Source organism: Candoia aspera, chromosome 1 (assembly GCF_035149785.1).
Source record: "Candoia aspera isolate rCanAsp1 chromosome 1, rCanAsp1.hap2, whole genome shotgun sequence".
Classification (NCBI taxonomy): Eukaryota; Metazoa; Chordata; class Lepidosauria; order Squamata; family Boidae; genus Candoia; species Candoia aspera.
In genome coordinates this window covers 4,477,167-4,498,933 of record NC_086153.1, presented here as the reverse complement: position 1 = coordinate 4,498,933, position 21,767 = coordinate 4,477,167, and the positions used below count along the sequence as shown (strand labels likewise).

The window sequence follows — 21,767 nt, the reverse complement described above, 5'->3', positions numbered from 1 at the left end:
ACCTTGAAACCATAATCTACCTCAGGCCAACCCTTCCATCTACTTTCACCCCCCAAAATCCAAGCGGATGGTAGCAGCTCTTGGGACAGCAACCTTGAGTATGCATGATGGCTGCATATTCCAGAGCAGTACAGGTAGTCCTCACTTAAGGACCACAATTGGGACTGGCATTCTGGTCACTAAGCGAATCCGATCTGAGTCCACCCACCGTAAAGTTGCCAAGTTTGAAAAACACTGGACTAGTCTCACCATTTAGAGAACCAGCCTGGCCTCTAGTATAAGAAAGGTCCCAGTATGAAGGTGGGGGGCACTCTTGTCCCTTTACCTTGAGGAAGTTCTTCACACGCTCTGGGTCGTAGCAATTGCTCTCTCTGCAAATTCTTTCCACCTCTTTAATTTGGCCCGTCTTACAAGCAGCTTGGATATATTTGAAGTGAACATCCGGGTCTTGGCTGAAGTTGACAATAGAGCCCAGGAAATAGAAGAGACCTTGCAGGAAGTGGAAAAGACAAGGAGTGACGATTAAAAGGACCTGTCAGAGAACTTTGGAGCTGGAAGGGATTGACTTTTCATTTGCGGAAAACGCTCACTTGTAGCCACAATGCAATTGCTTTCGGCGAAACGTTAAGTGCAAGTCTCACTCACTGATCTAAGGAAGCTTTCCCCTACCTGATTTCCTCTGTATGTCTTGAGGCTCTAATTCCCAGAATTCCTCAGCCAGCACCGTTGTATGTGGACTGGAGAATTCTGGGAGATGCTGTCCTACACATTCAAAGGACATCAAATTTGGAAGAACTTGATACAGAGGTTCACGTTAAAAAACATTTTAACCATTTAGCCCTACAGATTAACATTTTGATCAGCCTCCAAGCCCTGATTAGTCACACTGCCATCCACTGACAATGACCCAAGATGGATATCTCTGCATCTATTTTTAAAAGACCCTTCCCCAGCAGGGTACAGGTAGTCCTCGACTTACGACCACAACAGGGCCTGGAAAATTCATCATTGAGCTGTGAGGTCATTAAGTGAGGCGTCATGTGACTGCACCCAATTTTATGACATTTTTTGCAGTGGTTGTTAAGTGAATCACATGGTTCCCCACTGATTTTGGTTGTCGGAAGCCAGCAGGAGGGTTGCAAATGGCCATCAGGTGACCCTGGGACGCTGCAATCGTCGTAAATACATGCTGGTTGCCAAGCGCCTGAACTGTCACCATGTGACCGCTGCAACGGTTATAAGTGTGAGGACCGGTCGTTAAGTCACTTCTCCCAGCACCACTGTAACTTCAAACAGTCACTAAATGAATGGTCATTAAGTCAAGGACTACCTGTATCACTTCCTGAATGAAACTGCCAGAAGGGCTGCCCATAGGAGGAAGGTCACAAAAGTCAAGTTGGCAGCCACAATCACGGCACAATAAAAAGGAGCCCAGCCGCGACTGGGTGGTCACGGCCACCACCCTGACACACAAACCTTCCCACCTGCCTGTCTCTACCAATCAAAAAGGACCAGGGCAACTTCTCGGCCAGATGACTTCAAGAAACGTACTCGTCTCAACGGACCAAGGGAGGCCAGATGGAACAAAGGCAGTCGGTGGTACGGCCTCAGAATCCAAGTGCGGCTTGGCAGCCCAGCCGCCCTACCTTCAAAACTCTTGAAAGACTCGAAGAGCTCAATGAGCGACTGGGTGGAAAGCTGCTCGTGGTACTTGGAAGCGACCTGGACGCATATCTGCAAGTTCTGGCGGATGTTCGCTGAAAGCATCGCGCGCAAGCACTCCAGGGAGTCTTCGACGGAGAGGGAGCCAAAATAGTTCACCAGCCACTGCAAGTTAAAGGCGTCATTAGAAGGGACCTCAGCTTCTGTGGGGCAGAAAGGTGCAGATCTGGGGTAACGCGTGGGGATGGCCTCCCCCAGTGGGAAGCCTTCCAGCGGGGATGGCAATGGCGGCGACTCATCAGCCCCGCAGGGCTGGCCTTCCAGAAGCTGTTAAAAAGCTCTTCCAGAGCGCTTTTGGGGCGCCAAACAGCGGCATTACTTACGGGTTGAATGTGTGTATTTGGGGAGTTTGGCTAGATGGTTTTGAGACTTTGGTTTAATTTTTACTGTGACACGTGTTATTGCCTTGGATGTAAACAACCAGAAGTCTCCACTGATCATGGTGGAGATAAACGGAATAAATACCCAAGTTTGTGCATTTGGTGTGCTGCCATCTGTAACGAGAATAACGGTCTCCAAATGCAGCTGAACGTAGTGAGATCTTTCTCAGCGGTGGCCAGAGTTCTCTGGAACGGCCTTCCCCTGAGTGGTGAGGTTGGTCCCCTTGTAATTACACTTCTGGAAACTGATTAAGACTGAATTATCCCAGGGGGCTTTGGGGTGGATTATGACATCGTCAAGATTATGCTGTTTGGTCTTAGTTTAACTTAGTTTTAACTTTACTTTCCCATGCACGTTTGGCTGACACATTGTATTGCTGCTGCGAACTGCCAAGAGCCACAAAAGGTGCAGAGCAGCAATTACAAAAATACACTCCCCCCACTGTACCTCGGGGTTGAGAAGGTGAGTGTGAACGACGGCTCGCTTGATGTCGTACAAGTCAGTGAAGTGTTCCAGGGCCCTCTGGAGGAGACCAGCTTTCTCGCACAGTTGAGCAATGTGGGCTCGGTCGTAGTGGGTGAACATCTGATTCCCCAAGATGGCATCGGCAACCTGAAAGAGGCTTGGCCGTTAAAACTGGAGCTCTTGCTTGAGGGGAAGATCTCCGGCAAAGAAGCTGCACCAGAAAGTAATGCCTGGATAGCTCTATTGTGTTCAGAGCCTGACCGTCAAGCCCCGCGTGCCCCATCAAGGAACCAAGACTTTGCTGAGGATTTTAATGCTAGTTTGGGGTGAAAACAGAACGTTGGGAAGTGCAAGAAGAATTTCCCAGCCTTCTTTATAGCTAATTCATTAAGTCTATGAATAATTTGAAATGCCTCTCCCCAGTTTTCCTGCCACCTGGGCTGAGCTGCCCTTTATGAGACAAGCTACTCTGGGTGGTTTACTCTCCCTTCCATACCATTTTTTCCTAGCCTCCCCACAATCTCTCACAGCAGCCTCCAGAAGTAAGGCTGCTGGTTACAAGAAAAATAAGTATTTTTCAGTATCTACAGCCAACTTTTTTTTTTTTTTAAACCGAGCCAGGCTTGCAAGCCTGCTCATTCATGGCTTCAGAAAAGTACCCCAAAACACTTCCAGTTTAGGAGGAACTGGGGATTTTTTGTAACCTATCAGTCACAAGGAGGTATCTATATACTACTGAAACTCGTGTGTCTGTTTGATACCTTGTAACCTTTAACTGGGCGAAACGGTGAGTCGTAGGGCAACAATTTTTGAACCAAAAATTGGGCTAACTTACAGACTGCATCCAAAATCTGGGACCGATGACTCCCGTGGAATAGAAATTTGGCAAATTTTATAAAATATTTTATGATATTTATGATTTTATTTCAAGGCAGATACATCTCGGAATGTCTCCCTGAATTTTTAAGAACTTTTCCAGTGAGGGCAGTAAGTACATTAGAAGCTCTGCCACTGTTGAAGGCGCCGAGGAATCTGGTAAGGAAATACCTCCAAAACAGTGACCCAATGGGTCATGGGTTGTCTAGTTTTTAATAATTTTTTCACAAGTTTTAGCACTGGATTTCACTTCGATGAGTTTTTACGGTAAAAAAAATTGAACCCTTAAGTCAGAACACATTTTTGGAAAACTAGTCATTATGAACGTGCTAATCCCTGGTTTCAGAAACCTCATTTCCACATAAAAATGGCAGCTTCTTTCTGCAGGGAAGGGATGAGCATCAAGAGGACTATGGTTCTCTGCTTGTTTCAAAAGGCTAGAATGAGCAGAACTGAAATCCCTATTTTAAGGGATTCTTTGTGGGAGCCCTGCATCCAAAGATCACTTCAAACCCCTGTAGGAGGAAGGTCCAGGAAGCAGAGTAATCGAATCCTTTCCAGAACCAGGTGTAAAACCTACCTGAGGGGCATGCATGAGATTCATTTCGAGCAAGCGAGTCTGCAAAGGCCCTTCGGATGGACGATTGTTTTTCAGGGCATCCAAGAGAAAAGCTGTGCACTGCTGGATCAGGTTGTATTCCATAAACACATCGACTATCTGCGAAAAAGAGAGGGGGGGGGAGAGCATTTGTTTTAGATCTTTCCCACCCAATGGAGATAAACTCTTGTAAAATTTTTGTTTCAAAGTAGGGTTTCTCAACCTTGGCAACTTTAAGATGTGTGGACTTCAACTCCCAGAAGTTGAAGTCCACACATCTTAAAGTTGCCAAGGTTGAGAAACCCTGTTTCAAGCATTCCAGCAATATAGGATCATCTAATCAAGGCTCCAAACACATTTCTTCTCTCTCTCTCATTAGGGGTGCGCAAAGCATTTCAAATCTGAACCATTTTTAAACAGACGGTTCTGGTTTGGTTAGACGTTCTTCAACTTTGAAACAGCTCTGTTTGCACCTGGAACGTGTTCCGCGCACAAACGGTGCCTTTTCAAACACGGGACTCTCCTAGTAGAGGGTTTAAAACTCAAAATAGAGCAATCTGAACGTTCGAAGGCCTCAGTTCTGAAACATTTCACATGCAAACTCCAGGCAACTGTCTTTCACAAAACCTGTTTTCGCTTTAATGCCCAATCATGATACTGTACAAAAGAGTTTGGGAGTTTCTCAACTTTAAGACGATCTACACATGTTAAAGGTGTGTACAGATCCACGCATCTTAAAGCTCTCAACTTTAAGATGTGTCGATTCAACTCTCAGGATTCCCAGCCAGCCTGCAACATCTTAAAGTCGCCAAGGTTGGACGGTCCTGTAGCATTCAAAGACTGCCTTGTGGACCCCCTAAATCAGGGGAATGTTCTTAGTATACATCGGCATGTCCTCAAGAGGCCACGTGACAGATTTAGCAGCAGGTCCTTTAAAATGGGTCCACTGAGAAATGCCTGCTGAGACTTCACCTTCCACATGAGATCTGTGCAGCCCCCACCCTCTTGGCCTTCCACTGGGTGGCCAAAATACCCTCAAGACTGCTAAATACTAGCAGTCCCAGAGTCACATCACCTACCAATTTGCTCATGAGCACATGGCCAGCTGCCATGTTTTACACCCCACCATAAAGCCGAATTTGCATAAGTCTTATATAGTCACTCTATTTATGGGTCAAACTGGGCTTATAGGCCACTCTATTCATGGATCAAAATTGTTAAGAATCAGCACGTTCCCACATTCTGAACGCTCTGCGGCATGTTAACGCTTGCTTAATGTCACCTTTTCTACATTTTTAATAGTCTTCAACAACTGGGCATACACTCTGCATCTCTGGATTGCAACGCCCCAAATTTTGTGCTAGCGTCACTCAACCATATACGAAGAACAAAGAGGTCAATGACTAGAAATTGTAGAAACGTCAAAGTGGAAACAGGATTATTGGAGGCACTGAAATGCTTCTTTAGATGCAGCAGTGTGAAGGTTTTATAAGAAACCAAGGATCTTCAGGATAAAGCCATTTATTCCAGCCCGCAGTAGCAAGCTGAGAGCTAAGTTCCCTCCTCTCTCTTTCAAGATGTTTCCTTACTTGGGTAATGTCCGCCAGAGGTTCTTCATCCTGCACCAACATCTGGGCAAACTGCTGTCCTTGGTCCGGGCTGATCCGCATTACATTTCTCAGAAGAAAGATCCAGTCTGGAGTGTAGCCAACCTAGGAAGGGTGTGGGCATGCACAAAAAGATAAGATTTATTAGCTTTGCTTTACTTTGTGCACTTGAGTGAGAAAGTCCCGAGAATGTCTGTCTCTGGCTTGGTCACATTCCAGACTGAAAACTGAAAAAGCTCACCCTGATTGATCTCATAGCAGAACTCACAGACCCCAAGATGTCTTGCTCAGAACCAGCCTAAGGGACCCTTATTTTTCAGTCTGATAAGTGCGGTTGCTACCATTTACAGCTTTTATATGAGGTGCCTTAATTCATCCTTAAAAGGTCTCATGAGCATTGACTCCACTTCCGTTGTGGTTCTTCATAAGCCATTTTCAAGAGTGATGTGGCCCAGAAATTTTGAATACAGAATCAGAACGGACCACTGAATGCCCTGGACTATTTCATATAGGGATTAAAGATTAAAGACTTCTGACCAATGGACGGGGTGCTGGCTACAAGCTTGGCTGGCTTCAAAAAAGGGTTGGACCAATTTATGGAAGACATGGGGATCAATGGCTATTAAACTTGATGACAGCGGGACTGCCTCTGGAGGACATCTGCTGGGAGACTAGTGGGCTTCCTGGTGTAGCTGGTTGGCCACTGTGAGAACAAGCTACTGGACTCGATGGGCCAGGAATCCAATCCAATGCCTTCCTGGAATTTAGAATCAAGATTATTTCTGGCTGACCAAGCATTAAGATTAAATGAGTATTAGAATGCAAGCTGCTCAAAGTAAGCTCCGTTCCCAAGGGCTGGCAGATCAGCAGACTTCACCTATTCTCCATTCTTCCAACCACCCCAAAGGCAGTGTTGATTCTACCTCACCATCTTTTGTTCTTCCGTCTTTCCTATTTATCTGAACTCATCTACTTGTACTATTTCCAGCAATCTCTTTAGTACAAAATTATTTTCACCTCTTTCACCAAAGCAAGCTTTTAGCTGAACAGAATCAAAACAAAACAAGCCCATCGCTTCTGAGTGGTCCTCAAGGGCAGCTACGCATAGACCACACTGTAAGAGTCCACACTCGAATTCTGTATTGGATGTACACTGAACTACAGGACAGGTTTCTGGATAGAGAATCTGTCTACCAAATAACTTCTGCTATTTGTAGAGACCCTCAATTTCCTGAGCTACTTGGATTCAGTAGATGACTCCTGCTTTAGAGGAACTAATTACCTTCTTTGCATACAGCACAATCTTCTGAACTTGTCCCGTTTCAGCAAAACACTGGATGACTTTATTGGGAACATTAGCCCGTAGGTAGACGCTCAGGGCCAACGTTGGGTCCACAGACTTCACAAGGTCTCCCAATTCCTCAGAGCATTCCAACTGTTTAAAAGCAAGCATTTCAGAGATGGTTAAAAAAAACCTAATAAGGTGCTGAATATATAAAATAACTGCAGTAGGAAGTCCTTCCCACATGTATCAACGTGACAAGCGGTTGAGGAAATGTGAATCCTAAAGAAACCTCCAAAATGTAACATTCATTTTGCTACAGAACGTGCTATTTCTCAAGTGCCAGCTCCAGTGCTATGGGACCTATACCCCATTGCCAGAACATCTGAAGGGTTGTAGGGGCATGACATTCAACCATGAGGGGCACTTTTGATCAATGTCCATAGTAAGAACAAACTGAACACGGATCAGTGCGCAGTGCAGTTGGTCCTCTTCATGTTGGAAGAGGACAGCAAAAATCTCTTTAAAAGAGCCACTCTTGACAAGTCACCGAAGGGTCAAGCGATAAACCCCTGGTCAAGAATGAAGGCGGACTGAGATTTAAGCAGGTGGTTGCTTAAGCTAATTCAATCTAAAACTAAAATAGCTAAGCACATTTGTCATGAACAGAAGTCCTGCACTCAGGAACTCAGCTTTTTCCCCTCTGTTTTTTTTCCTCCTCAGTCTTTGAGAGAAGAGGGGGGAAAGTGAGAAATCAAGCTGAATCAAGAAATCAAGTTCATAAAGTAAAGGCTGTTGGTTAAACTGCAGGCAAAACCTCATTTCAGGGTTTCTCAGCCAGAGTTCTGTGAGAGGTCACTGGGGGTTCCCTGGGAGATCACAATTTATTTAAAAAATTATTTCAAATTCAGGCAGCTTCACCTTAAAGAGGTAAGTTCCATTCTTTATTTTCAGTTTAAGAACACTGTTAGTGCATCTAGACAGGCCTACCCATGAAACGGATAAAATAACTTTGTAACTTCCGGCCTATCTTCGAGCCTGAATGTGCAGGGGGTCCCCGAGGCTTGAAAAGTACTTCAAGGGTCCCTCCAGGGTCAAAAGGCTGAGAAAGGCTGCCTTAGATTATTTTAACACATCTTAAAATATAAGCTTTATTCTTTTCTTGTAAGATACTTCAGATGGTTCATGTAATTCTGAATTATAATTACAAGCAAGCATTTTACTTATGACACGCCCCAAAATGAGGCATGGACTCACCTCAGTTCAAATTAACACTTAAGCTAAAACAAAAGTGAAGATTATACAAGCCCTGTAAAATCAATTATATGTCATGATCTATTAATAATCACTATCACAGCAACACTGGTTCAAGCATAAAATCTTACGCCTATAACCTGGACCTTGCACGCACTGTGTTGCCTATTTGCATTTACTAGTTTTTGTCTGTGTTCGTATACCTAAAGAATAAAGCTTACCACATAAATAACCTTCCTAGCCGGATGAAGGTTTACAGTGTTTTCTAAAGTAAAGAGAGTTAAAAGCTTTCTTGGGAGGTGACTACATTGAGAAGTCAAGCTATGCATTGTAAACCGCCCAGAGTCCCCCGTTGGGGGGAGATGGGCGGTGACATAAATTTAATAAAATAAAATAAAATAAACATGGAGTTGGGTGACCTCTGACTCCAAGGAGTCAGGTTATTGCTAGTATCTACTGGGAGGCAAAGGGATTAAATTAAATCCTTTAACAGAAAAAGCTCTGGACAAACAGCTGCTTTAAGGCGCAGTGAGGCCAGAGCATTCACGAGACAAGGGCAAGCATTGTCTCAATACAACTTCTGAGTGAGGTGTGTAATCCCAAGACTGTGATTATGGAGGACCCAAGAAGACCCCTGTTGTCTTGTTTAAGAAAAGATGGAGTTTTTAAAGATTCCAGCCCCATCACCCACTCCCTGGTGTTCGAAAAAACGTGTAACAAATGTTTGGAAATTTCAAATCTCGACTAAAGGTCAGAATCACAAAGACTTCACAAATTGTAATCAACGGGGTCAGAAGCTAGTGCAGAGTCTTATAACAGTTTTTGCTTTTCCAAGTCGTGCAAGATTTTGAACAAGAGAGATACAGTCTTGTGGGATTTTGACCATGGGGGGGGAAGGATTATTTTTATTTTGGCACTAGAGAAACCCCCAGCATGCCTGCAGGCAAGCATCGTCCACCAGCTGGGAACAGCTGACAGTTGAGGCAGAGGGCACTCACTTAAGGGCAATATGATGTAATTCAGACAAATATCCAAAAGGCAATTTCCTTTCCCTTCATTTGCCAGGAAATTCCAGCCAGGAGCCCAATGCCTTCTGTACCCAAGATGCTGCTGCCAGAACGCTGCCATCTGTGAGTTGGCATCTTTCACTTGCTATCTGCCATGATGCCAATCCAAAGAGCAAAATCATCCAGCAACAGCTACCTAACTCCAACTAAAACCATTGCCATTTGCTTCGAGACAGACGGGTGCTCTCTGTGCAGAGTTGGAGAGACTGAATCCAGCAGAAAGGATAGATTTTGGCTGTTGGTGACCACCAAGCCACTCCCATCTTCAAAGATGCCCTGCCAAACACACGACTTACTTTGTCTTCTTTTAACCATTTCTCCAGAAGCTGTTTGCGTCCTTGCTGGAGCACAGGCCGGCAGAGTTCCAAGGATTCGTATTTGTTCAGCTGGCCTTGGTCTAGCAGAATTCCAAAATACTGAAGCAGAGGAGAAGTCTGGCCTGGCTGCGCTGGGACGCTCTGGAACCGGCGGATGGTGTCTGGAGTGCGCAATATTCCCTAAAAACAGGGGGGGGAAAGGCAGATAAAATACATCATCTACCCATTGCAAATTGGTCAAGATGGGCCAAAACCACAGGTGAATGACTGTTTGCAGAACCTGTATAATACACTCTCGGCAACTTCCTCATGGGTGGGTTTTAACTCCCACACTTCCCTAGCCAGTCTGGCCATCACTGAGAATTCCAGGAATTGTTCCACACGTTTGGAAGATGCCAAGGTTAGGAAACACAGCTAGGAAGCGCATAACCTGAGGCCCCAGCACATGCACAACCCTGAAATTCTTGGATGCAACCCCAAGAGCTTACCACAAACTTAATTTAACACAGGGGGAACATTATTCAATACATGGGAAGCAATGCTATTCACTGTTTTTAATTATTCAATGTACATCATGCCTTTTTTTTTGCTTGCCATTATATTTAATTAAATTTAAACTAAGGTAAAATGTAAAACAGCCAGTTTAGCACCAGGCTAGAACCCGAGAGACTGGGAATTCTAACCCCGCCTTGGGCATGAAGCCAGCTGGGTGTCTCTAGACTGGTCCTCCACTCTCAGCCCTTGGAGGAAGGCGAGGGCAAACCACTTCTGAAACCTTGTCAAGAATACTGCAGGGACTTGTCTAGGCAATCGCCAGGAGTCAGCAATGACTCGAAGGGGCCAAAACAAAAAAAAGAAAAAGAGTAAAAACCACCTAAAACTAATTTAACTTGTGCTCTGTCTCCACCCTTCTTTGTCCACCTGATTTTTGAACACGGACCTCCTGGCTCACCAGTCCAAGCGAGGCTCTTGGCAAAAGAAAGCTGCATCTTTCTGCTTTATGTTTAGAGTAGTGTTTCTCAACCTCAGCCACTTTCAGATGGGTGGACTTCAACTCCCAGAATTCCCTCAGCCAGCATGCTGAGGGAATTCTGGGAGTTGAAGTCCACCCATCTGAAAGTGGCTGAGGTTGAGAAACACTGGTTTAGAGCCACCTAGTCATCCGTTGCGTGGCAGAAAGAGAACAGTTCCCGTACTACCAAACTTCCTCCTGCATGTTAGTCAGAGTAATGTAGGTCACTGATCAGTTTTAAATAATGTAACAGAATAAGATTAATGAAACAAGATTGAAGTTTTAAAAAAGGGTTTAAAAAGGAAAATTAAGTAAATAAAAAAAATGTAGTCGAAGCAAACTGTTTCTAGCAAGGTCCTGGCAGATCTTCCAGCTATTCAGCAACATTATAAGACTACATCACTCTGATCAACTAAAAGGTAACTGGGATAAAAGAAGAGTACAACCTGAATATTCAGAAAATAAAGGCGTAGTACGTTTGCCTTGCAGGTTGTAGTGAGGGTGATATTAAAAAGGTGTGCGGGCTGTTGTTTCAGTAGCTCCTGATTTATTACAATGACAAGGCTTTTGTTCCATGGGGTTTTCTGGAATCTCCTTCCGAGAGCCACAGCATGCAAGGCAAGCGTCAGAGCTCTTTGAAATTTTGTTATAACAATCTGATTGAGGTAACTTGCAGCCTTATATCCGGTGACTTGATTAGCTAAATAGGGTTAGGTTAGTATTTGCATTTATATTTTTTCTTATCCATTCAATTGTGTCTAGTTCTTAGAGACTGCTTGGACAAGTCCCTGTTTCCTTGGCCAGGTTTTTCAGAAGTGGTTTGCCATTGCCTCCTTCCTAGGACTGAGAGAGCGTGGCTGGCCCAAGGTTCCCCAGCTGGCTTCGTGCCTAAGGCGGCACTAGAACTCATGGCCTCCCAGTCTCCAGCCCAGTGCCTTAACCACTACACAAAACTGGCTCTCTACTTATAACGTACGCCCCTCTGTTTATATTTTTCCTCTTTCTTTTTAATTTATTCAGAAATGTGTTCACATTTTTATCTGGACCTGTAAATCCTCCAAGTAAATTGCATACAATTCGGTGACCAAATTAAAGTCAGTCAGTTGTTCAAATGTAGAACATGAGCACACATTCTAGAAATATTGAGTTATTAAAGACCACACCGGGTGCCTATTGTCTAGCAGTGACAGATCTTCTGCAAGAAATCCCACAAAGTTCTTACAAAACGTAGTTCTACGATCATCCCTCACGCTTATGGCTGTTTCCAATCAAGCACGGCAATAAATTACTGTTTCATTAATGCCCTTTTGGTAAACATAGCAGACCGCAATTCCAAGTTCAGCCCAGAGGAAATGGAGGCAGGGGAGAGAATCAGAGACAGGGAGCAAATAGGAAAGGAATTAGGTGATTGTTTCAGATGCCCACAATTCAGCTTTGCTATAAGCCCGGTTACAAGGAGCGTAAGAAGAAAGTCACATGGAAGGAAGAAAATGAAAATTTGAAGGAAGGAACAGGAGATATGAATAGTTTTTCTGGGAGAGGGTGCCAGGCATATAAGGAAGCAAAGAAAGGGAAGAATATTTTGGGAATGTAGAAAGAACCAAGTAATGGGAAGAGAGAAAAAAAACATGGATGTAAAGGGACAAGGGAATAACGAAGAGCTTCTGCTGTATCTAATGGTAGACCCAAAGGCAACAGAAGGATTAGAGAGGTACCACGAGAGGAATGAACAATTTGGGTAGGAAACTGGACAGACATGACAGGACCAAGCCCCCCCTTAACAGGATTATCGGGTCCCCCCAAAAGCAGCAGCGGATTGTGGCTTTGTGTCCAACCGTCCTGATTACAACTTGGGTCCCACTACAGAACTACCCCAAACTGAGGCAAATAGGTACAGGTAGTCCTCAACTTATGACCGCAACTGGGATCCGAATTTCTATCGTGAGTCGATGAGGTCGTAAGTCAAGTCACCACATGACCAGACCCGATTTTATGACCATTTTTACAGTGATCGTTCAGCAAATCACCACGGTTGTTGAGTAAATCCAGCTTCCGCAATGGGCGTTTTTTGCTGGAAAATGGCAAACAAGTTGCAAAATGCGTGACTGTGGGACACTGCAACCAGTTGTAAATGTGAACCAGTTGCCAAGCTCCTGAAATGCGATCATGTGACCACGGGGGGGGGGGGGTTGCAATGTTTTGCGACACTCAGAAGTGCTTTACAGGCCATAAAGCACCCATTCCGAGGCTGTTGTAACTTAGACCGTTGTTAAATGAACAGTCGTAAGTCAAGGAGTACCTGTAGTTCACAGCTAACTTGTTTTCAAACAAAAGGACACATTAACCTTGGAGATGTTAATTGTCTTCCTCGCTGGAAGCAGGAGGATTACATTCTCACCATGTCCGACTATAATTTATCATGGAGGAGAACCAAGGTGTTCCGTTTGGTCTTCTCTTCTCAGAGGCGCACTTCCTATTACCCAGCCTTGCACAGCTGACCTGGAATGCGCAACAGCCGGCTATGGGGGCAGCAGGGAGAGGCACATGCCTCCCAGTCTATTTTCAGGATGAACTTTTTCTCAAGTCCACCTGCCGGTGAATGGAGAATAAATACCCTAATATTTTGAGCCACTGCAAAAAGTGCAGGAAAAAACCAACTGCCATTTTGTTTAGTTGTGCATACCGAGCCACGTGCCCAAGAATCAATCAGGGCAACTGCAACCAATGGGTGCATGACCAAGAAACCCACCAGTCATCCTTAGGTCACACCCTCAGGTTTGCAAGTGACAGCACCGTAACAACTAACGATGCTCCCCCATGTGTCAGTGCCAGAAAAACAAGCTAGAAAGAAACAGGCATGCTCTGAACCAGTAACTGAGACCTGGCTAGTGGATAAGCACAAGACAAAGCATATGCGTGGATCATTTAAACCTTCTGCACACCTTTGGGGCGTTTGCTGCGACTTTGGCTGCTTCAGAGTAGCTCCCTTGGGCAAAAAGGGCATTGAATTTTCGGGCAAAGAGCTCCTCAGCACCGGCCAGATTGTTACGGACAGCCATTCGCAGCGCCAGGTCGGGATTCTGCAGCACGTTGGTGATGTAAGGAATGATGTTCTCTTCCTCAACGCACACCGAAAGCACCTAAATGCAGGGAGAGAGAAGGAACAAAGTTTATCGTTAGGACCTCTCGAATTCAAGAACTACCCACTACTACTTTTGCCAACAGACACAACGCACAACCTTTTCTATAACGTTCGAAGGTTCTGTTAAGCAAGGCGGCGGGTGGAGCCAAAAGGTGTTTCAGGCAGTCCAGAATGCATGAAACTGAATTCTAAATTCCCACTTGTGCGAATGTCTTCTAGACAAAGAAAGCTCTCCCAGTGAGCGAACACACCTCATCCCAATTTGCCGGTTGCTTAATGGGTAAGTGCTCACCACAAGGCCTCCACGCCCTTGCCGCCTGAAGTACGGCAGGGCAGATGCGATGGTATGTGAGAAAGACCTGAAGAGACGGGACAAAGAGATGCTGCCTAGGGAAGGGTCAGGTAAGAGGGGACATAGCCCACAGCTGCATAATGGATGGAGAAAGGCTCAGAAGGGACCCTCCCTAAATTCTCAAAGTGTAAAAGAGACAGAGGGAGATTTGTACTTTCAGCCTTGCAAGATTCTGTTTGTGTAGCCTTACAATAAGGTAGAATTGGCTCATCTGGTCGTGTTTCCTGTCTGGTCCACTTGGGAAGGCTGGCAGCAGGGTTCATCTACCTAGCTTTGTGCCATGTACAGAACTGCCTTTGGCTGGAGAGGAACTCTGTGTGAAATCAGGTATTGTTCATCTTTGGACCGGAAGCCCAGAAGGAGGGCAAAGATGATCATGCCAACACCAGTCAGTCATCTACAGCCCATCTGTTCGGAACGATGCAGAGCCACCAGGCAAAAGATTTGGGGATGCAGCCTTGCTCTGGATCCTTATTTCCGTATAATGGGACAGAAGCTGAGGTGGGTTGGGGTCTTTTCAATATAGGCACATCCTATACCGGGGAACTGGCTCTTCTCCAACTCTGCTGTCAAGACCAGACTTTATTCCGATTCCAAAAAAAAAAAAAAAAAAAGACACAACTCGGGTGATCCTCTAATACAGTGTCCCAGAAACCACACCATCTAAGCCAGTTATTCGGTTTCAAAGACCGCCCCTGCCCAACAGGGCACAGCAAAGAGCTGTTCTCAGGATGTGCAGTCTAAGCTGTGTGGCCTCTTGAATCCCTGCTCAGATTTAGGCATTTCCCTGCATCTTTCCAGGAAGGAGGAATTAAGATGCAGAGATTTTAAGATGAGCTGCACCCAACTCTACAAGGACACGTGCTTTGTATGTAGTTGGGTTCTAGGTTCAATCCCCCGTTAAGAGAAAGATGCAAGAGGCCTGGCCAAGCACAGCAGCCAACATCACGCTAGAAAAACAGTTGCCTTTAGGTTTTTAGGCTCACCTCTTCCCAGGCTGGTAACCAGATGCCAGATGTTTTTGTTGGGGGGGGCGTTCTGAAGTAGCTATAGCAGCTTAGTAGCAGATTAACATGACTGAGGAGGAATGACGACGGCTGTCGCTAAATTGTTCAATCTTAATGGAATTCCAGCACTAACGGCATGCTTTTGGAACTGAACTGGTTACTAGGTATAGAATCCTGAACCAAAATGATTATTAATCGGGTCTCCCCCCTCCTCTATCCTACCCAGAACTGGACTCGAAATAAAGAATGCTGTAGTCAAGCGACTTAACAATAGCAACCTTCATCAAATGGCTGACAAGTATTTAAACACAGATAGCACGGGCCTCAAGATGCGGAGAGGGATTCATTCAACTTTTGGCCTTGTGTTGTGCAAATCAGGCCACAGGTTTTGTGGTTCCGTTAATCCAGCAGGTCAGCTGAAGACGACAGCCTTATACCAAATTAACAGAAGAGTAATGGTAGAAAAATGAAGGAGGGGCGGTGAGAGGAGAAAAGGAGATTATCTATTACTTTGCAGAATGCTGAATGCTTTGCCAATTTGTTTGTTTTGTGCCTTCAAGTCAGACTTGACTCCTGGCAACTATATGGACAACGCAGGTTTTTTGATACCATTTTTTGGAAATGGATTGTCTTTGCCTTCTTCCTAGGACTGGGAGAGAGTGACCGACCCAAAGCCACTCAGCCAGCTTTGTGCCTAAGGCGGGAAGAGAACTCATGATTTCCTCACTTGGTTTTTACAGGTAGTCCTCACTTAACAACCATTCGTTTAGTGACAATTCGGACGTACAACGGTGCTGGGAAAACTGACTAATGGCCAATCCTCACATTTACAACCATCACAGTGTCCCTACAACCGCGATTTGGGAGCTTGGCAACCGATTCACATTTATGACCATTGCAGCTTCCCATGGTCACGTGATCACCATTTTCGACCTTCCTGGCTGGCTTCTGGCAAGCAAGATCAATGGGGTACTGGGTGATTCGCTTAACAACCACGGCCAAAAAAAAAAAAAAGTCATAAAATCGGGTCAGATTCGCTTAATGTCTGCTGTTCTTAGCAATCAAAATTCCAGTCCCAGTTGTGGTAATTAAGCGAGGACTACCTGTAGTCCAGTGCCTTTAACCATTACACTCAACCAGCTCTGCCCTCCTTGCAAGTCATAGCCATAGCTCAAACCTGAACCTTCTGCAGCAGCAGAGCCACCTGAGGCAATCCAGATATGGTGGGCTATAAATTCTATGCCCGCAAAGCGATTGTAGTCCCACCCACACATCTGGGGGGGAAGCATCAGGTTGGGAAAAACTGCCTCAAAGGAATCACAGAAGTCACCAAGGGTTCTGACAGGGTCTGCAAACTTCCGTTGCATCTTGCAGCTTAAGCATGTGTGCATCTTAGCCGTTTCTCCCTTATCACATGTTTGGTGACCAAAGGGCACATTGGCCCCAAAATGCAGCTGAGGATGACTGGGAGGCCCGCTCCGGCAGCAGAGAGTGTGTGACTACAAGCGGTAACAGATTAACAAGAGAAAGCTGCACGCATGGATTGTCTTGGGTGTTTTTCAAGAGGCAGAGGATAAGAGGCAGCTTCCGGATCAGAGAGCAGTGAAGTTCCAAGATACGCCTCCTCCTTAACTCCAGGCCCTCAATTTTCTTGCAGGAAATCAAATCTCAGCACCAGCAGAGGACCAATTTGGCAGCTCCAGTTCCTGGCGGGAAAGCAGCCATCTACAACTGACGGCAGGCCACGAACCAAAAGCAAGTATCGCCCGATCAGGGAAGAAAGACCTTCCAAGGTCAGCACCGTTAAACATTGCCAAGAGAGATCAAGCAGGTTTTCTGCAGGCTCTGAACTTCGACCCACTACTATTCAAATACAACCCTTTCGCCTTATTTTTGTAGAATGGGCAGCACACAAAGGTTTGGCTGTGGACATGCAGTCCAAGCTGTTACATGAAATTTGGTAGTCACCTAAACATTCGAGAAAAATAACAACACTTAAAAAATCCATACGCAGACAGAGTCATTTGCCCGCTCGGCCTCAATCGACTAACGTGCGCAACCGCCTCAGCCATCCAAGCGTTGAAGCCTCATTACCTGTCCTTTCCTGTTGACCCCAATGATTCCAGCAGTGGCTTCGTGGGGTGCCGTGACGAAGATGGTTTCTCCGCTGATTCTGTTCATGTAGATGCAGGTGCCCGTTTCAAGGTCGTACAGGTGGATGTAACCGTATTTGGTGATCAGGAAGACCACGTCATGCTTCTCGCTGATCTGCAGGTGGAAAGAGCAGGAATAGAACGGTAGCCATCCTGACGGATATACTGCAGTTGCACAACCACCAAAGACAGTTCAATGCCTGTCTTAGAATCCGAACGAGATAGCACGGTCTCCTGTTCCGTATCAAACCTCAGTCCTCGTCAAGGCGAGAGTTAGCCTGCATTTCTTAAAAATCCATTCAATCGTGTCCGATTCTTGGAGACTGCCTGGAAAAGTCCCTGCAGTTTTCTCGGCCAGGTTTTCCAGAAGTGGTTTGCCATTGCCTGCTTCCTAGGGCTGAGCGTGCGCGACTGGCCCAAGGTCACCCGGCCCAAGGCGAGACTGGAACTCAGGGTCTCTAGCCTGATGCCTTAACACACCACGCTAACTCTCTACAATACACCAAACTGCCTGCATTAAATAAATCTTACTCATCCACCCCCAGGTTTCAAAAATGTTAGTAGATTTTATGTCAGCCCTATAAGGTAGACCAGAATAAAAAGACACCGTGTAGACCTAAAGCTACTTTTATTAGAAAAGCCATTGTAACAGAATCCTGCAAGTCTGAACGTGCTTCCCTTCCCTTTTTATCTTCATGTGAATTTGAGGGGAGAGGGCTCTCCCGAGGTGCTTTCATAAGCCACTCTCTTGGCCTGGGCTCAAGCCTCATTTATCTCTTCGTTGCCTGGTAACAGAGGTTCCCTGCCCTTCAAGGCCATCCTCTACGCTCACTACACTTCACTCACACACTGTTAATGCTTCCCTGCAGATATATGGGGTAGACACGTATTTTAGAAGAACTCAGACAGACTTTTAGGATAATGAACTCTGCTCTTATAACACCGCGGGACATGCAGAGTCCTGGTTCATCAGAAATACTGTACGTTCATCCATGTTGTTTGAATTGTCCGAGTGCCAAACTGCAAAGCTAGCAAGACAAAGGATCAGGAGGCCAATTGTACAGCTACAAAAACCAAAAATACCTGAACTTCGTTCTATAAAAAGCAACTGCAATGTTCAATCCAAGGCTCAGAGATGGGCAGTGCTGAGCTTTGCTAATTCTTTTAGAGTCTTGACACGATTCATTTAAGCCCTTCTGATTTCACTGCCTGCCTTCCTATTCCAAAGTTTCCAGGAGTGACACATAAAGGCCGTTCCTGGACAACATACCATACCTGCATTGCGACTGGGAAGTCGTTCTGGGCTTCAGGTGGAAAGAAGACATCCACGGCTTTCTTAGGAAACGGCTGGTTTCCGGTGGGAGGTGCCCCAACCTCAATAATATGCAACTGTATAGAAAGAAATCAGATTGGATACCATCTTTGGAAAGGGGTGCCTGCTCCCCAATACTTTGCTCCACCAAACTAGAAGAGAAGGATGAGGACGTCCCATGGCTGAAAACCGGCTAGGCTGCTTCATCCAGGATCAGCCAAGCAGCAGCAGCGACATTACCACCGGGTTGGGATGTGGTTTCCGCTGAAGGCCAACTGCTCCTTCAGACATCCAATGTTCTCTAGGAAGTGCTAGTTCTGAACCACGATGGCCCCAATTAAACTTCCCACTCCAACCATTAAGTTCTGAACAGCACACAGTAACAGAGCAAATTATATCCCGCATGCAGCTGCTCAGACTTATGCCCCTTCTGGTTATCAGGCTGGGATGTCCTTCAGTCTTACCAGGCCTCTGAGGCCACCTGCAACAGTTTACGCTGCCTGCTGAAAGGGAGAAGGGAATTCCTGCTGTTCAAAACTATGCACCAAAAAGCCGAAATCTGCATAAAAAAACATCCCAGGCCAGCGCCTTCTCCCCCGCGATGGAAGAACGGGGATCAGGCCCACAGCTTACCTTGCCTCCAGCTTGCCCCCTCACTGCGAAGCAGAAAAGGGTGGACTCTTCTGCATTGCCTTCCATCTTGAACTGTGCGAAACTGGCAGCGTGGCCTTCAATGGGTTGAGACACTTTCCTGTCCACAGAATAAAGCTGCATGGCTCCAACTACACGGTTTTGCTTTAAGGGGGGGAGAAAAGGGGCCGTGTGAACGTTTAACTCAAATACAGTGTTAAGCTAACCATAAACCTTATTTGCGGGTTTAGTATCCAGGCTGCACATCGGAAGAGGGCTCAAATCAGCACTTTTTCTTATGCATCCCTGTTTAATTTTGTGCTGCTTTTTACTATTTATTATTCAATTACCGCCCATCTCCCCCAAAAGAGGGACTCTGGGCAGTTTACAATAAAATCAAACTACGGGCATAAACGTTAAAATCTCATAAAAATCAAACACGTTACAATTATAAAATGCAATAAATAAATATAAAATCCAAGAGGCTATAAAATTCCAAGCTGGTGGGAAGGACTCTAGGGTGCGAGCCACCCCCAAGAATGATTGCCCACATTCCCACCCCACACGAGACGGCAGAACCAAGTCTTCAGGGCCTTCCTGAAGATCAGGAGCGATGGGGCCTGCCTCACCTCCGGGGGCAAGATGTTCCAGAGGGTGGGGGCCACTACAGAGAAGGCCCATTTCCTGGACCCCACCAGACGGAATTCTCTTACCGACGGGGTCCATAACATGCCCTCTCTGGCTGATCGGGTGGGGCGGACCGATGTGATGGGGACGAGGCAGTCCCTCAGGTAGCTTGGCCCCACGCCATGTAGGGCTTTAAAGGTGATAACCAACACCTTGAATTGGACCCGGAAGCAAACTGGCACCCAGTGCAGATTGTGCAGCGATGGTGTTATATGTGCCGACCTAGGGGCACCAAAAATGGCCAACGTGGCTGCATTCTGGACCAGCTGAAGCTTCTGGATACTCTTCAAGGGTAGCCCCATGTAGAGCACATTGCAGTAGTCTATATGGGAGATGACCAGGGTGTGAGTGACTGTTTGGAGGGCTTCTCATTCCAGGAACAACTTTTCCTTTTCTTTACCAGAAGCTCACCCTGGGGGGTTCCTGAAAAGCGACAAGGAACTAGTGAACTGAACAATCTCTAATTTGGCTCGCGCTCATCTGGACGTGATTCCTGTGGTGGCCATTCTATCCAGTCATTACTTGATTACAGCCAGTGGGGGCCAAACACATTTTCAGTGACTGGGGGCCACGGATGAGGGCTACAATGAGCGTGGCAATGAAACAAACAGGGCTGTGTCGTGCACATTATTAATTCTATGTCTGATCTACCCAGCAATCCAGGGTTTCTCAACCAGGGTTCCGTGGCACCCTTGGGTTCCGCGAGAGGTCACTAGGGGTTCCCTGGAAGATCACAATTTATTTAAAAATTTCAAATTCGGGCCACTTCACCTTAAAGAGATAAGTTTCTTTATTTTTAGTTTAGGGACACTGTTAATGCATCTAGACAGGCCTACCCATGAAATGAGTATCATAATTTGGTAACTTCTGGCCTATATTTGAGCCTGGATGTGCAGGGGTTCCTCAAGGCCTGAAAAATATTTCAAGGGTTCCTCCAGGGTCAAAAGGCCTGAGAAAGACTGCAATAATCCAAACTTCTCTGAGCAAACTATAAATTTGCTAAAATATTTAAAAGGCTAGGATGTTTACAATTCCCCTTACTTTGGGAGAAGCATTAAGTTTTTAAAAAAACTGAGGCAAATTTAGGGTTTACACTATTATTTCAATTTCAAAACTTGAAAGAGAATAGTGGAAGAAAAAAAAGGGACAATTTCCTTATTCAGAGGTCACAAGATATCAGCTGAACTACACTTAAATGCGCTCCTAGATAATGTGCCATGGAGATGTGGCATTGGAGGTAACAGCTGAAAATTAGCAGTCTGATGTTCCATTGGTCACACTAGTGACTCCTGGCCTTTTTAAAATGCATATATGCATAGACAGACAGGGACAGGTAACACTGAAAGTGTTGAAGACCACCACACTAGGCAAAAGTCAGCAGTGCAGCAACTGAGGCCACCACAACACTATCCCTCCCCACTCTGAAAATAAAAACCCATTTTCAATGCATTTAAACAGCCCAAATCTCAGTACATTACCGGATGCCTTGAGGATGCCAAAACCTTACAAGAGTTGATAACCTTCTGGGATTTGGGTCGTACAGTAAATTAAAAATAGACATAAACAAAATAATAAATAATAAATAAAGTAAAAATAAATTTAATCCCTGGAGGGGTCTCCAAAAGCAGAGGCTGAAACCTGTGGTTTAAGCCTGGGGTTACTCCAACAAGCTTTTTAACCAGTGAAAATCAGAAAAGTTTCTCTTTGATTAGCCCAGTCAAATTCTGCTTGCGGGATGTGTCTCCTCGTGTAACCCACAAAACCTAAGAGTGAAATTCAGCAGAGCTCCTTCTGTTGTAAGAGATTAGCTGCTGAGGCTTTGCCAATGCTCTGCCAGGAGATCAAGGCTGCATGGGTGGCAGGAGGACGGGGCACAGGCTGGCCTCAGATACAAAGATTCCAA

At 45.6% G+C, this 21,767-nt stretch overlaps 2 protein-coding genes across 2 annotated transcripts in view; one reads left to right on the top strand and one right to left on the bottom strand.

Moving 5' to 3' along the window:
- The window catches only part of PTRH2 (peptidyl-tRNA hydrolase 2), a 126,128-nt gene that overhangs the window by 36,771 nt on the left and 67,590 nt on the right, over window positions 1–21,767 (top strand). The gene's annotated exons all lie outside the window — the stretch shown is intronic.
- The window catches only part of CLTC (clathrin heavy chain), a 79,862-nt gene that overhangs the window by 25,398 nt on the left and 32,697 nt on the right, over window positions 1–21,767 (bottom strand). The window contains exons 4-14 of the mRNA XM_063296338.1: window positions 19,181–19,342; window positions 18,511–18,624; window positions 17,177–17,350; window positions 13,524–13,721; window positions 9,549–9,749; window positions 6,932–7,084; window positions 5,632–5,754; window positions 4,025–4,162; window positions 2,551–2,715; window positions 1,647–1,827; window positions 326–489 (exon numbers count right to left, since the gene is read on the bottom strand). Coding sequence (XP_063152408.1) covers window positions 326–489; window positions 1,647–1,827; window positions 2,551–2,715; window positions 4,025–4,162; window positions 5,632–5,754; window positions 6,932–7,084; window positions 9,549–9,749; window positions 13,524–13,721; window positions 17,177–17,350; window positions 18,511–18,624; window positions 19,181–19,342 — 1,773 coding nt within the window. The remainder of the gene's footprint in view (window positions 1–325; window positions 490–1,646; window positions 1,828–2,550; window positions 2,716–4,024; window positions 4,163–5,631; window positions 5,755–6,931; window positions 7,085–9,548; window positions 9,750–13,523; window positions 13,722–17,176; window positions 17,351–18,510; window positions 18,625–19,180; window positions 19,343–21,767) is intronic.